The 13538-nt window shown below is 40.6% G+C and overlaps 1 protein-coding gene across 1 annotated transcript in view; it reads right to left on the bottom strand.

Annotated features, from left to right (window-relative positions):
• Nucleotides 1-3282: 3282 nt before the first annotated feature.
• The window catches only part of chd7 (chromodomain helicase DNA binding protein 7), a 114071-nt gene continuing 103815 nt past the window's right edge, over nucleotides 3283-13538 (bottom strand). The window contains exon 24 of the mRNA XM_071206305.1: nucleotides 3283-3634. Coding sequence (XP_071062406.1) covers nucleotides 3283-3634 — 352 coding nt within the window. The remainder of the gene's footprint in view (nucleotides 3635-13538) is intronic.

A 13538-nucleotide genomic window follows, 5' to 3' on the forward strand; every position in this document is an offset into this window, starting at 1 on the left:
ACAGGCAGCTTGCTGTTGCCAGATTGGGTGGTTTTCCGCATTATTTTGAAGCCTGTTTATGGTGTGTTTTAACTGGGTTTTCGGCTGAAAGGCATATGAAATCTGGCACACTTTTGAACGCCGTTATAATACATTGCTGAGAATGAACGCACTTTTGAATGCCGTTATACAGCGCTGAGAATGAACGTGTTCTCAATTACGTTCATCTAGCGGAAATACAGTACGTTCAGTTCACGTTCGCCCAAAATATGAATGCGTTCATGAACGATCGTTCATTGAACGCGTTCAGGTACATCACTGTGTATATATGAGGTTTTTGTTTTCTTCCTGTAAAATCCTGGTTACTTTGTGTTTTTCAGCACGTTGGCTGTCAATAAAAGCACCTAAGGATACATTTCTCGCGACTCTAGCCATCTTATTTAATGCCTAGTTTTTTCATTTAACCTTTTTGTAAGGAGGAGGAGGAGGAGGAGGAGGAGGAGGAGGAGGAGGAGGAGGAGGAGGAGGAGGAGGAGGAGGAGGAGTGTCCTGTGGTGAGGTCATTTGTCTGAAGATGGGGTCGTAGCAGTCTGACAGGCAGAGAGAGAGAGAGAGAGAGAGAGAGAGATCTCGGGACGCATTACCTATAGCTAATTCTAACACACTGAGGTAAAATATATCCAATCCTTTCCACTCTATTTTCCTAATCTTACTATCCGTCTTAGATGTTAAATGTCTTCTAAACCCAATTAATGTCTACTAATGGTTGTGCCATATCCCTAAACATTGTTTCCACCCACTGTAACATGGCTACTACAAATAACTCTTTCAGGAAACCATTTTCTTCTATAAATTAAAAATACCTACATGTTTCAAGCACCACATATTTCACACACTATAAAATATGTTCTCCATCACTTTAAATCTCACTGTTATTTAGAACATAAGTAACTTTTGTGACTGGACATATCTGCAATGTCGCCAAAAAATGCTGGGGAATGTTGTTCATAGAGTTTGTACGTACAAAGCTGTACTTGTGGGTTAGTAGCCTGTTTCTACTGTAATCATTTTCAATAATTGTGCTCAGGTCACCGGTCGGTTGTCCATAAACTTAACAGGGGGTGTTTCTGGTACAGACTAAAACATGGATCCAGTGTATTTGGAGATTCCCCTAATCTGTAAATCCCCTTCACTTACATATCCCAATCACTTAAACCCATCTCATCATTTGATACAAGAACTGCATATATGGGGGGTGAATCATCTTGATTGTAACCACCTCACCTTGGGACAGAGTATTTCTAATTCCTCCTCTTGTTGCTCAGCTGATCTTTTGGCTCTGGGGATAAGTGAAAGTCTCTGAAACACAGCTGGAGTTTTGTTAGTGATGTGAGCATTCTCTATGAGTGAACTAATGGATCATGTCTTACTTATTGTACTCCCCATCCAACCAGAAAGGTGCCAAGTGTAATGAGCACAATCAACAATGCTATTCTGACTCTTATCCCTAGGGGACCCCACAATTGGTTTGGCTTTGTTCTTGACATCATCTCTATTTTCTCCATGGTTGTGTCAGTTACAGAATTTAAATAATGAGTACTATAATAACGGATACGAAAATTTGACTCTTTTTCAGATGTAAAACAAAAAATAGGTTTTCACTTTAGTGTACAATCTATAAAAATCTATAGACAAATCGTCTTTTGAGCTGTTTCTATCTTTATCTTACTTCTATTTATTGTTTTGTTCCAGCTCTGCCAAATCAGTCCTAACTCCCAATAATGTTCTGGAAGTTGCCGGTGAAGGGTGACCATGTGTGAGGTGGTGTCAATTTGCTCCTTTTTCTTTACCTTTAAACCGGAGCGCGTGTGAAGTTCATTACAACTTCTCACTGTTCCGTCCACCGGGATCAGCTCACTGTCTTTTGTGAACTTTCACCCTCACCCAATCACCTGGCCGAACAGGAGTCTCTTCTGGAGTCTCGTCTGGTATCTCTGTAGCTTTCCCAGCCTGTGTAGACAAAACTTGGATAATATTACTCAGAGTTCTGACATATTCATCACTTTTATTCATCTAATATCTAAAACTGAACCACTCCCTCCTTGGAGGAGGCCCAGGCTTCGGCATACCTTTTGTCGTTAAGTGACCTATTATTAAATACATGTTATTATTCATTAACTACAACGTCACTGAAATCAACATATCTGTATAATCATGACACTCCCTCCTTTGAGCATAACATGCTCAATCAATATTGCAATGGTTACCCTATTCTGAACAGGACATGTAAAACCCATAACGTTGCATCAAATAAATATAACTTCTCCGTGTACCCATAAGGTGTACAAAAAATATCGTATGATGTATGGTTTTCTGATGGTATAAAAAGATATTCACTCAAATCTGCCATTAGCACAAAAAATGGTTTACTTGTTGCAATAATGGCTTTTGTCCTGGTATTATGCATCATTGTTGCTGTGAAAAACAATACCCCTGTTGTCGCTAATGCGTCTCAATAATTCTATGATTAGAGGATTGTTTGATACTGCTGAACAAAGATATGATAAAATAATATTTCTCTAAACTAGAGAGAAAATACGAACTATTCTCACCAAGGGTGACATGCATGAAGGGCTGGTGCCCCTCACTCAAAATGAGATATTGCCTTACGCACTACATTATAAATCAGTAAAGTTACTCAAGAATAAATAAATAAAAACTGATTCTTGAAACTGTTGTAAAAACCCTACAACTTCTTCATCCAAGCTCTCAATCAGTGTTATGTTATTTAATCTGCAGCTCATTGCCTTAAAACAGATACTTCAGACCGATTATAAAATGTTGTTTATGAGAAAAATGTAATCTGACTCCATAAATCACATAATTATTTGACTAAAAAACTACACTTCCACTAACAATAAATGAAGTTCCCCTTTAAACACAGCCCCGGTCTTCTGACGGGGTCTATCTATGTACTGGCTGGAAAATGTTGTGCCAGTCTCTGTCGCGCCGTCACTGTTCTCCCGCCAACAGTCACTCTCTAGTTCTGCTGGGTTCTTGTTGACTTCTTCACTGGTTTTAGACAAGCGACCCTATCGGACACCTCCCTTTGTAGCCAAACTTCACCACAGCAGAATCGAGTTTCTGTTTTTTAGGTCTCAACAGCTCCACGTCAGGTGTATCTCCGCCCCTTGAACTGCAGTCGGTGTAAACAGGAGGTAAGGATCCTCCGTCAACCGGGGTAACTGCATGGAGGGCCGTTGTTTGGTGCAATGTTCTGCGGACACTCTCTGGACCAATGTGTCAGCTGACCACATTTGTAGCAGCCTTCATCTGTTCTTCGTCTTGATCGTGGCTCTCCTCTCCATTGTCCCTTTTGTTGATGCTGTATGGGAGTGTATGCCTATGCTTGCGGCTGTACTTGGGTAGGAGGATATGCAGGTGTTTGCTGTTGCCGAAATTGTGTGGGAAGATATTCTGATACTTGCAGCATCCTGTGTTGCGGACAATATCTGGCCCAATGTGAGAACTGACCACATATGGAGCATCCTTCACATTGGAAACCTTCTCCTGTTGATCGATTACCTCCTTGGAAACGCCCTCCTCCTCTGCCACTTTGTCTTCCTCGGAAACCTCCTCCCCCTCTTTGTTGATTCTGCACCTGAATCTCTGGCACCTCCTGAGCTTGAATTGTTGGAGGTGTCTGACCTGCCTTCTCTGGTTCTACGGCCATCCCTGATGTAGCTGCCCTTTGCCTTGCCGCTTTCTTGTTTTTATTAGCTTCGGTATCTTTCTCAGCTATTTGCATCTTCAAGAGTCTCAGTTGTAGTGCTTCCATTTCTGTCTTTTGTGTTTGTCTTTCTTCTGTGATTTCTTCTAATCGTATATTCTCTTCTATCAGGTGTTTTGATTTACTGGTTAGCACTCTTACTTCATACTCCAATTCTTTGAGATGTTTCTCCATGGAGACTCCATCCAACTGCAAGACTTCTCCTATAGAACCAACATTCGGGGAGGGAGGAGGGACTTCAGCCAGGCTTAGATACAGCTTCAGAGTTTGGATAACTGGAGCCTCTTTGGTTTTTTCTGCTATGTCTTCCCTCACTGCCAGGTCTGCTACTGGGACCACATGTATGCTGTCTGCCAGTAGGCTGGCATATTCCAGATGGAGTATCAGACTTGTAACTCTTATAAATCTTTCTTCAGCTTCCCTCCATATAGTTAGCTGTTGTAGGCATTGTTCGTGCTCATAGTCGAGTACTGCTCTTCTATGGGCTTTTGTTGGTCCAGGTTGATCATCTGCTGGAACCAGTCCTCTTGTTTGCCACTGTTCCAACAGTTTCTCTATTTGGTTCCATGTCTTCTGTCTTTTAATTGGAAAGGTTAAAGCATCTGATCTGATTTTTATCCTTCCCTTGATATCTGCAGTCGAGCCTGGCTCTGCGTCTGGTCTCAACTTAGTTTCTCTTGGTGACATGTTCTCTAACAATTCGAATGATCAAAGATTGAAGCACTAGTCCTCTGACTAGTACCTTTGTATTCCTTCAAAAATATCCTATGTCATCAGAATAGTTAAATCTTTTTTTTTTTTTTTTTTTTTAAATATTAATAAAGTTAATTAAAAGATAAAAATTATGCAAATTTTAAAATCTGAAATGCTAAAATAAAATTGTACAGTGTATGGTTTTGACTATGAAATATGAAAATTAGAAATCTGGTGAAAATCTAAATCTACTGTGTACAGTGCATACCGAAGTGTATGAAATTATGTAAATGTCATAACTTGTGTTAGCCTCAATACATTTGTTTGCTTATTTGAAAGAGTATTATGTAAGGTTTCTTATCTTATAATTAGAAACCACTTGCAATTCTATCTCGGCGATGAAGCATGTGTTTATTTATAACACTTAAAATTAAACTTCAAAATGCGATTGACTGTTTCCTCTATGTAATAATTCTGTACTACCAGCAGAGTGCGCTATTGTAATTTCCAGCTTAATCCACTAGGGATTACTGTTGCAAAACTAACCTCTATTTAACAAGAAAAGCTTATTTTTCTTCTTAAAAATGGAAAGAGAATTACACTAGGGAAGAACATTACACTACGGTAAAACAACACAGCACATAACCGCCAAAACACATTTGCAAACTGGAATATTTAAAAAAAAAACGTCAATTCACACTTGCAAGCAGGAAAAAAAACTTCCAAAATCAGATCCCTCCAAATACCAAACTTCCTACAGTAAGATAACCTGTCTATTTTATAGTTCCAACTCTGCAAAGAAATATGATTTGTCCTTCTCAAGATGGAGTAGGACTGGGTAAAAACTTTCAATTAGCATTTCACGAAATGGCGACTGCCGTGTGGTTCATTGTAAACATGAAGGCAAGACAAGATGGCAACTGATTTTCCATTCAACACAAAACAACACTGCAGTTTAAAATAACATTTCTATTTAATTTACAAAATGGACCTCATACCCTTTCGTCATAGCCCTCAACCCATGTACGTAATGTTTTGACTTTAAGAGCCAGTATGGTTATCTCCTCTGTTTAAACACGCTATAATGGGACAAAGTAAGACACTAATCAAACACAATCAGCAGAATATCATCTATCTAACGCACGAATGTCGCACTTCTCGTCGTAATCCACACGCAATGTCTGTTTGAAAACAGAAAAAACAACCACTGAAAGCTTCAAACCTTTCAGGCCTTTTCCCAGAAAAGGACTTTTTTTAAAAGAAAGCCTCACACTGTAATTAAAACACTCACTCACTTGTCTCAAACAGTCCCCACTGTTTAATGGCCTAAAACCATTCACGTTAAATTAAAACATAACAAGAAACACATCTTGAAATGATTGCCCTCATCACACAAAGGACTTTTAAAAAGAAAAACAGCCTCACACTGTCTTTAACACAAACACTCACTCCAATATTCTCAGCTTCCACTGTGATTGTGTTCTTTGTCTCAAGCAGTCCCGACTGCTAAATAGCCTCAAACCATTCACGTTAACTTACAACGTAACAAAAAACACTTATTGGAGCGATTAGCCTTTTGCCGACATGTAATAACAGACAAACGAATAGCATGCAGGGTTAAATATAAGAAAAATAAGTAATTTGAACTCACCCTGCTTGTGACAAAGCAACGCCTCGTGTTATATGATTGTTGTTGTTATAAATTTGGTTGTTTTAACATTAATTGCCCAGCTATTTTCAGGAACCGGAAGCAGCAGTCCAACACACAGTCCTAAGATTGTCCTGCATAAACTATTGAAGAATTTGACTTAACAGGTTTCTTCTTACCGATGGTTTGAGCTCTCTGTGTGTCGAACGATTGCCAGCGGTTCCGGGCAAGAGCCGGCTGTATAGTCTTTCCTGGTCCAACGAAAATCACGTCAGCTGGTCCCAATTGTTATCTGTGTTGATTATTCTCGCGTCCAGGAGAGAAGCTTAAAAAGGAGAGAAGCTTAAAAAGGAGACTAAATGGAGTCTCTGAGATTGTTTCAAATTGGTACTTTAATTAATAAAAAGCGTGGTAATGTTACAAACAGGATATTGTTCGGACAGAAAAGCAGCTGTCCTCTGGCTCTCGCTAGCGGAGAAAGAGGCCGTACCCCTCAGGTCGCGCTGTTTATATATCCTCTGCTGGCTCCTCCCTGCGGGCCGGCTATCCACGTTTCAATGTCCATTGTTACGCATATCAGAGGATACAGACATTGTACATTTAATATATATATAAACACGCCTTTTCTCCTCCTTAACTCTTTCATGACTTTTCATTCACATTTTAAACGCTGTAATCAATACTCCTAAAAATACAGGAAATACTTCACAGCAGTTTGGTTTCTGGTCGTTCCGAATGTTGTCACATGCTACCCACATCTATCAACAATAACGTACTCAAATAAACTGTACCTTATCCAACAATAATAATATCTCGACGTCTATAGTTGTAGTGTTGAAATCAGTAGGTTTCGCTGTGCAACATCATATCATATCGCTGCTAAATTCACCTCTATAGTAAATGGTATATTAGCCTCATGCTAACCGGAGATGAAGGATTTTCAGAATAAAAGTTTAACAACTGGTTGTGCACAAGAACTTCTGGTTTTTCAGTATAAAACAGCATTTAAACGGTATGTTTAAGGTGCACTATGCTATCAAAACATTGATTTTAATTTCTAACAAGCCCCACCATGAAAAATGATGTTAAAGTAAGCAAAATAAAGTCTGCCAACTCCAGGCCCGGTTCTACGGGGGTGCATAAGGGTGCACCCTCAGTTGAGTCGTTATGCACCCTCATTTGAAAAATGAAAAATGAAAATAAATAAAATAAATGATCATTATGTACAATAACAATAACAATAATAATAGTAATAATAATAATAATAATAAGAAGAAGAATATAGTTGAAATAAAATAAATTGTAATTGTGGTTAAATAACATTGTCTGCTGCATTTATTTGGTCAATTTAATTAAACGGTAAGTAACGTTTTTATGTCAGGTGCGTGTGACCTGTGCCGCTGCACGTTCGTCATCTGCAAGGTGCTTACACAGCAGTCAGTGATGGACATCAGAAAATGGTTAAAACAACCAGCCCTTATCGCCAGCAGTAACACTGCATCTACTGCAGGTAATAACAGTTCAGATCATGGGGACATTACGTTACCCGCGGCCACTGTCGTGGACATTAACGCCCGACTCGCCGGCTTTGCCCGCCTCGCTGGCTTTGCCCGCCTCGCCCACGGAGGCGGAGCAGCCGCAGCCGTCTTCGTTGCCCCAAACACCGCCACCCCTCAGCGGCCCGCAAGTGCCAGAGGACCTCGGCAAAACAGAGCCTGCACAGGTATATCTAAACAAGTACTGTTGAGAGCTTCATAGTATGAAGTAAATACTTAAAACGAAAGTTAGTTATAAATCATATATGATCAATCATAATGTTGTATGAACCCATAATGAGAATGCTTCTTGATGGTTTTTGAATATGTATGTATGCTTACAATTTTAGTTGTTGCTGTTTGATAACTTTGCGTTTTAAAAAGAGGGTGTTGAGATCTTCATAGTATGTTGAATACTTAAAACGAAAGTTAGTTATAATCAAATATAATCAATTATATTCTTGTATAACCCATAATGAAAATGCTTCATATTTTAGGTTTTTCTATATTTACAGCATAAACAAAACAAAGTGGTTTGTTAAGATTGAGTGTAAGGCCTATGATTTATGCCTTACTCTCTGATAAGAGAGTAGGCAGGTTCTTCCCTCTCCTCTCACTGCAGGGAGGGGGGCTCCGGACTTAAGGAGAAACACATTGAGGCCTCAAAAAGGTGGTTATGTCATAGTCATAGAATATGTCTAGTCATGTTTTGTTTTACACAAACTTGGGAAGGTGTGTCTTATGCCAGAGCCAATAGAATATGTTGGTTGGGTATAGAGGAGGTGTTTGTGGGTTTTCTATCCGGTCTTTTGAGCATAAAAAGACTGGCTTTTTTGGATTTCGGGGGGGAGAGAGGGGGAAACCCCTGGTATACTCTCTCCTGGTAAGCTCTGTCCTTCAGAGCTGGGTTAATAGCTCTCGGTAAGGTTCTCTCAAACTTGGTAAATATCTCTTGAATTTCTTGGTTGGAATGCTGAGTGAATTTCTTTGAATGAGTGAATTTCTTTGAATGAGTGAATTTCTTTGAATGCTGAATGGAATGATTTGACGGAGAGTATCGTGTGAGTATTAGTACCCGCCTCCGTGAGGACCTTCCTCCGAAATCATGCGGACAGGTATGGGTTTTTGAATGTTAGTACCCGCCATCTGTGACGGAAAGAAGCGTTTGTGAGTATTAGTACCCGCCTCCGTGAGGAACTTCCTCCGAAATCATGCGGACAGGTATGGGTTTTTGAATGTTAGTACCCGCCGACTGTGACGGAAAATAAAAAGGTATGGAATTGATGTGAATTGATTTGGTGAATGAAAAGTTGAATGTGCTTTTTATTATCACCGGTCTTTTTATGAGGAAATGCCTCTAAATTCTATCGGGAGATTTTAAATGTCACAACTGAATTGGGCAGTTGAAGTGAAACATTTTGGTAATAAATGTAAGACTGTGAATTAAAGTTTCATATTTGAACATGATCACAGCATCATTTTTTTTTTAGTATGATTATAATGTTGTAAAGAGAGAAGGTAAAAATCCTGTATTAGTTTGGACCTATTTTTCTTCAAATAAACTGATCCCACCTTTTTGGACTGGGACAACTTAAAGGACATCTGTGCTCTCCTCTCCTGCTTCAAAGGTAAGACTGCACCCTGCCACACACACGCTTAGGTAGGAACACACCCCATTTACTGATATCAAAATCCTTCGGGATCGCTTAAACAGATTTAAAAAGAGTTGTCTGAATTGAAACAGCAGTTAATTGAACCTGGTTCTTCGGGGAGTTAGTAGAGGTGAGATCTTGCTGACGTTTGGTGGATCTGAGCCAAGCAGTAAACTTACATAGACTCAGTAACTTCGGTCAGGTCAATTAGTGAGGTCAGAGTAATTTACCGGAATAAATTATCAGGACCTCACCTATACTCTAAACAGTACCCAACTCGCCTGTACAGTGGGGTAAGGCGCTCATTTTGCAGCTCATGGTTTCAAAACAGAGATTGGCTGGAATATTCATGTTAAAAAGATGCCATCTTCTGCTATGCATGTAGACATTTCGGTTCAAGTAAGTCAGATGCCTTCACCACAACTGGCTGCAACAACTGGCGCCATGCTCTTGTACGTGATAAGGGACTGGGAAGGCATGAATCAAGCAAAGAGCACATAGATCCATAAATCTCTTAATGTTGCTCTCAGAAATGCACCAGATTGTTGCTTTTAACTTCAATATTTAAAAATAAATCTTCCCGGGGGAGCATGCCCCCGGACCCCCCTAGAGGAGGTGAGGACCACCCTAGAGGGTCTTAGGTCCACTCAACACTTGTAAAAATAGCACTTTACCATTGCACCTCTCTAATCTCAGATGCACCCTGAGTCATTTTGTTCTGGAACCGGGCCTGGCCAACTCGCAAGGTGGAAATTGCACAGACAGCAGTTAGTAAGATTGATTTCAGTAGCCACTTGTCTGGAAATACCGAAGACCAGAAACGGTTTTGAAAACTTTTGTCACGTAGTGATCGTCTTCTCAATAGAACATCTTTGATAATGTATTCTGGCCAATCAGAATCAAGATAACGGCGTGGTGTTGTTGCAGGAAGTCCCGACGGAGCATACTTTTGCTGTAGTACAGGGGTGCACATACTGGTACGCAGGTTATGTGCGTAATCTGAAATGCGTACCCTCAATTGTGTCAAAAATTGCATTTGCATACCGACGTACTTGTGAAGCTTTTCCAGAAGGCGGTTAGATCACCGGACGACAGAGTCGGTCTCCGTGTGCACTGACAGGGCTGCTGTTAACGTCGGTCTGTACAGCGGACTTGTGCCAAAACTACGCCAACCGGCTGCGGAGGGAGACTCCCCCCCTTCACTGGAGAACTGCGCTAAAACAGCTGATCACAACGTTCACACTCTGTGGTCACAAAGTACTCCACTGGCGCCCCCCCCTCCCCGACTTTCCTGAAGTACTCCCCCGTTGATAGAAATCAACTGTAAAGAATTAAGGCTGCGGCCACACGAGGACGAAAACGGCTAAACGCATAGGATTAACGCAATCGCAAAAAAGCTTCCGTCCACACGCAATAGTTATCCAGATAGTGTCTGTCCACACGAGACCGCTTCGTTTAGCTCCAACCACTGGAGAAGCTGCAGTACATATGCAGGAGCCTGTACGTGGCGCTGTAACTCCCTCCACAAAAGCAGCGAAGAAGCATGGTTGTCATGGCCCTTCTGTTTATTCTCCGCGGTGGGTTTTTCGCCAGTCAACGTGTATTAAAGTTTAAATCTTCCGGACAAAATTATAAAAGTGCCGGTCAAAGGTCTTCTTTGTTATTTATTGAGCTTTAAAACAAATGAATAACGACTCTATATAATATAATAATAAAATACACGGAGCCTCTCTTTTTCCTCCCAATATATTATATTATACCCAATATTAAACGTAACCCACATTTGGTATACCAGCTAAGACAAAAGCTGTCTGTATGAACTGTTTAGCTCAGTTTGCCACGTATCTTAAAACGTTGCGTATTCTTGTGAATTCACTTGCTGAGAAAAAGCAGACCCCCAAGGATAATTGGAAGCCCACTGAGCACCAGGGTCCGGATATCAGTTGGCTCTGTAGTCTGTTGGGGAGTAAAATGACAACAAGTTACACAGCTAGAATGACAAGAAATTGTTGGTATATTTGACTCTTTACTCTTTTTCAGCTGCATCTTTGTCATTAGTTTATTTTTGTATATATGATGTATTTGTGACATTGTCAAACACAGAAAGCATACATACACTGAACAAAAATATAAACGCAACACTTTTGTTTTTGCTCCCATTTTTCATGAGATGAACTCAAAGATCTAAAACATTTTCTATATACTCAAAATAACCATTTCTCTCAAATATTGTTCACAAATCTGAAAAAATCTGTGATCGTGAGCACTTCTCCTTTGCCGAGATAATCCATCCCACCTCACAGGTGTGGCATATCAAGATGCTGATTAGACAGCATGATTATTGCACAGGTGTGCCTTAGGCTGGCCACAATAAAAGGCCACTCTGAAACGTGCATTTGTGCATTATTGGGGGGGTCTGGGGGGGTCCGAAAACCAGTCAGTATCTGGTGTGAGGGGTAGGATTAGGGTTAGGGGTAGGGTTAGGGTAATGTTGTGAATCGAGTGGCCTGTGTTCATCGTCCATAACATACGCCTGCCCATACCATAACCCCACCACCACCATGGGCCACTCAATTCACAACATTACCTATCGACAAGGCTTTTGAAAATGGCAAGAGCTTTATTTGGGAAAATAAATATGATCAAAACTGTTCTTGGCTTTACTTTGTTCATAGTAGTAATGCTCATGTCATTTGCTCACTACTAGTCTTTTTTTTACCACCAGGTGTGCAAAAACTACAGGTACATTTAATATATATATATATATATATATATATTAGGGCTGTCAAACGATTACAATTTTTAATCAGATTAATCACAGCTTAAAAATTAGTTAATCATGATTAATCACTAGTCTAGGGATGCACGATATTGGGTTTTTGAAACTGATACCGATAACTTCCTGCTTCTCAAGACCGATACCGATAACAAAAAAAGATTTACGCCACCAATTATTTTAACACGATTAACGCATGTGTATTTTTTTTCCTTGGCCGCCCCGTAGTTTCAGAGCGCGTCGAGTTTAAAATACCATCTACAAGCTGATGCTGACAGCCCCTCTCCTGGCGCCCGCTTGTGGCAGACCACACTTCCACACTCACCGGCAGGCACCGACTGGCCATCGGGAGGACCGGGAGGGTGTGTGTATGTGTGGCCCGAGCGAGCGAGAGAGAGACCTTACGTGCATTGTTGTTGTTAGCATATGGTGCTAGCTAGCTGCGCTAATGGATATAAGGAGCTGTTTAAATGAAAACAGAGGAGCGACATATCGCCACAACTGCGCCGAGCACTTGACTGTATGCAGGAAGCCAGACAGTGGGACATTGTACGAAAAGTCAGCACACTCAGCACGGATAGTGCACAACATGATTGCAGCGTCCAGGCAGCTCCGGTTCGAGCATATGCCTTGAGTTGCACATAGCTCCAACGCACACACACATACACACACACACACACACACACACACGATTTTGGGTAAAAATCTAATTGCGATTTTTCTGACAAATATTGCGATTTCGATTCGAATTGCGATATTTGTTTTTAAGCGACCCAACGGAAGTTTATTGTAAAATGCGGCCATATCTCCGGCTAGGAAGGTCGTATCAACGTACTCCCGTCTCTAGCACCCCCGCAGCCCGAGCTACGAGTGAAAGAACTAAACTTACATGAAACTTCCATTGGGTTGCTTTAAAGTCAAGCTTCAGTTTAAGATTCACCCTGTAATAGATGTAAAACATGTGAGCATTACTAACCTGACTCAGATGGTTTGTTTCACCAAACCATCTAGGAAAGCTCCATTGGAAGCCATTTGGAAAGGGCAGGCACTTTCAAATGCACTTGGCAGGTGATTGGATCAATCTGTCCATCACCTTCTATCATGGGCCGCTTCTGATTGATTAACAATGGCTGGTACATGTGGAGCACAGCACTTCTGATTGGTGTGGATGACTGACACACAAGAAGAAAAAAAAAATTGTAAAAAGAAATTATATGTTAAAAAAAATCGCAGGCTTTGCGATTTGATAATCGCATCATTTCAAATCGCGATTTCGATTTAAAATCGATTAATCTCCACACACACACACACACACACACACACACACACACACACACACACACACACACACACACTATTGTCTTCGTTGGAGACAAATGTATCCTATGTTTCCTTATTTTTATTGTGTAAGTAAACCTTCCTATAAGTGTTAGTCGGGTGATAAACATGTAAGGACTGTGGCAAA

Source organism: Pseudochaenichthys georgianus, chromosome 17 (assembly GCF_902827115.2).
Source record: "Pseudochaenichthys georgianus chromosome 17, fPseGeo1.2, whole genome shotgun sequence".
In the NCBI taxonomy this organism is placed as follows: Eukaryota; Metazoa; Chordata; class Actinopteri; order Perciformes; family Channichthyidae; genus Pseudochaenichthys; species Pseudochaenichthys georgianus.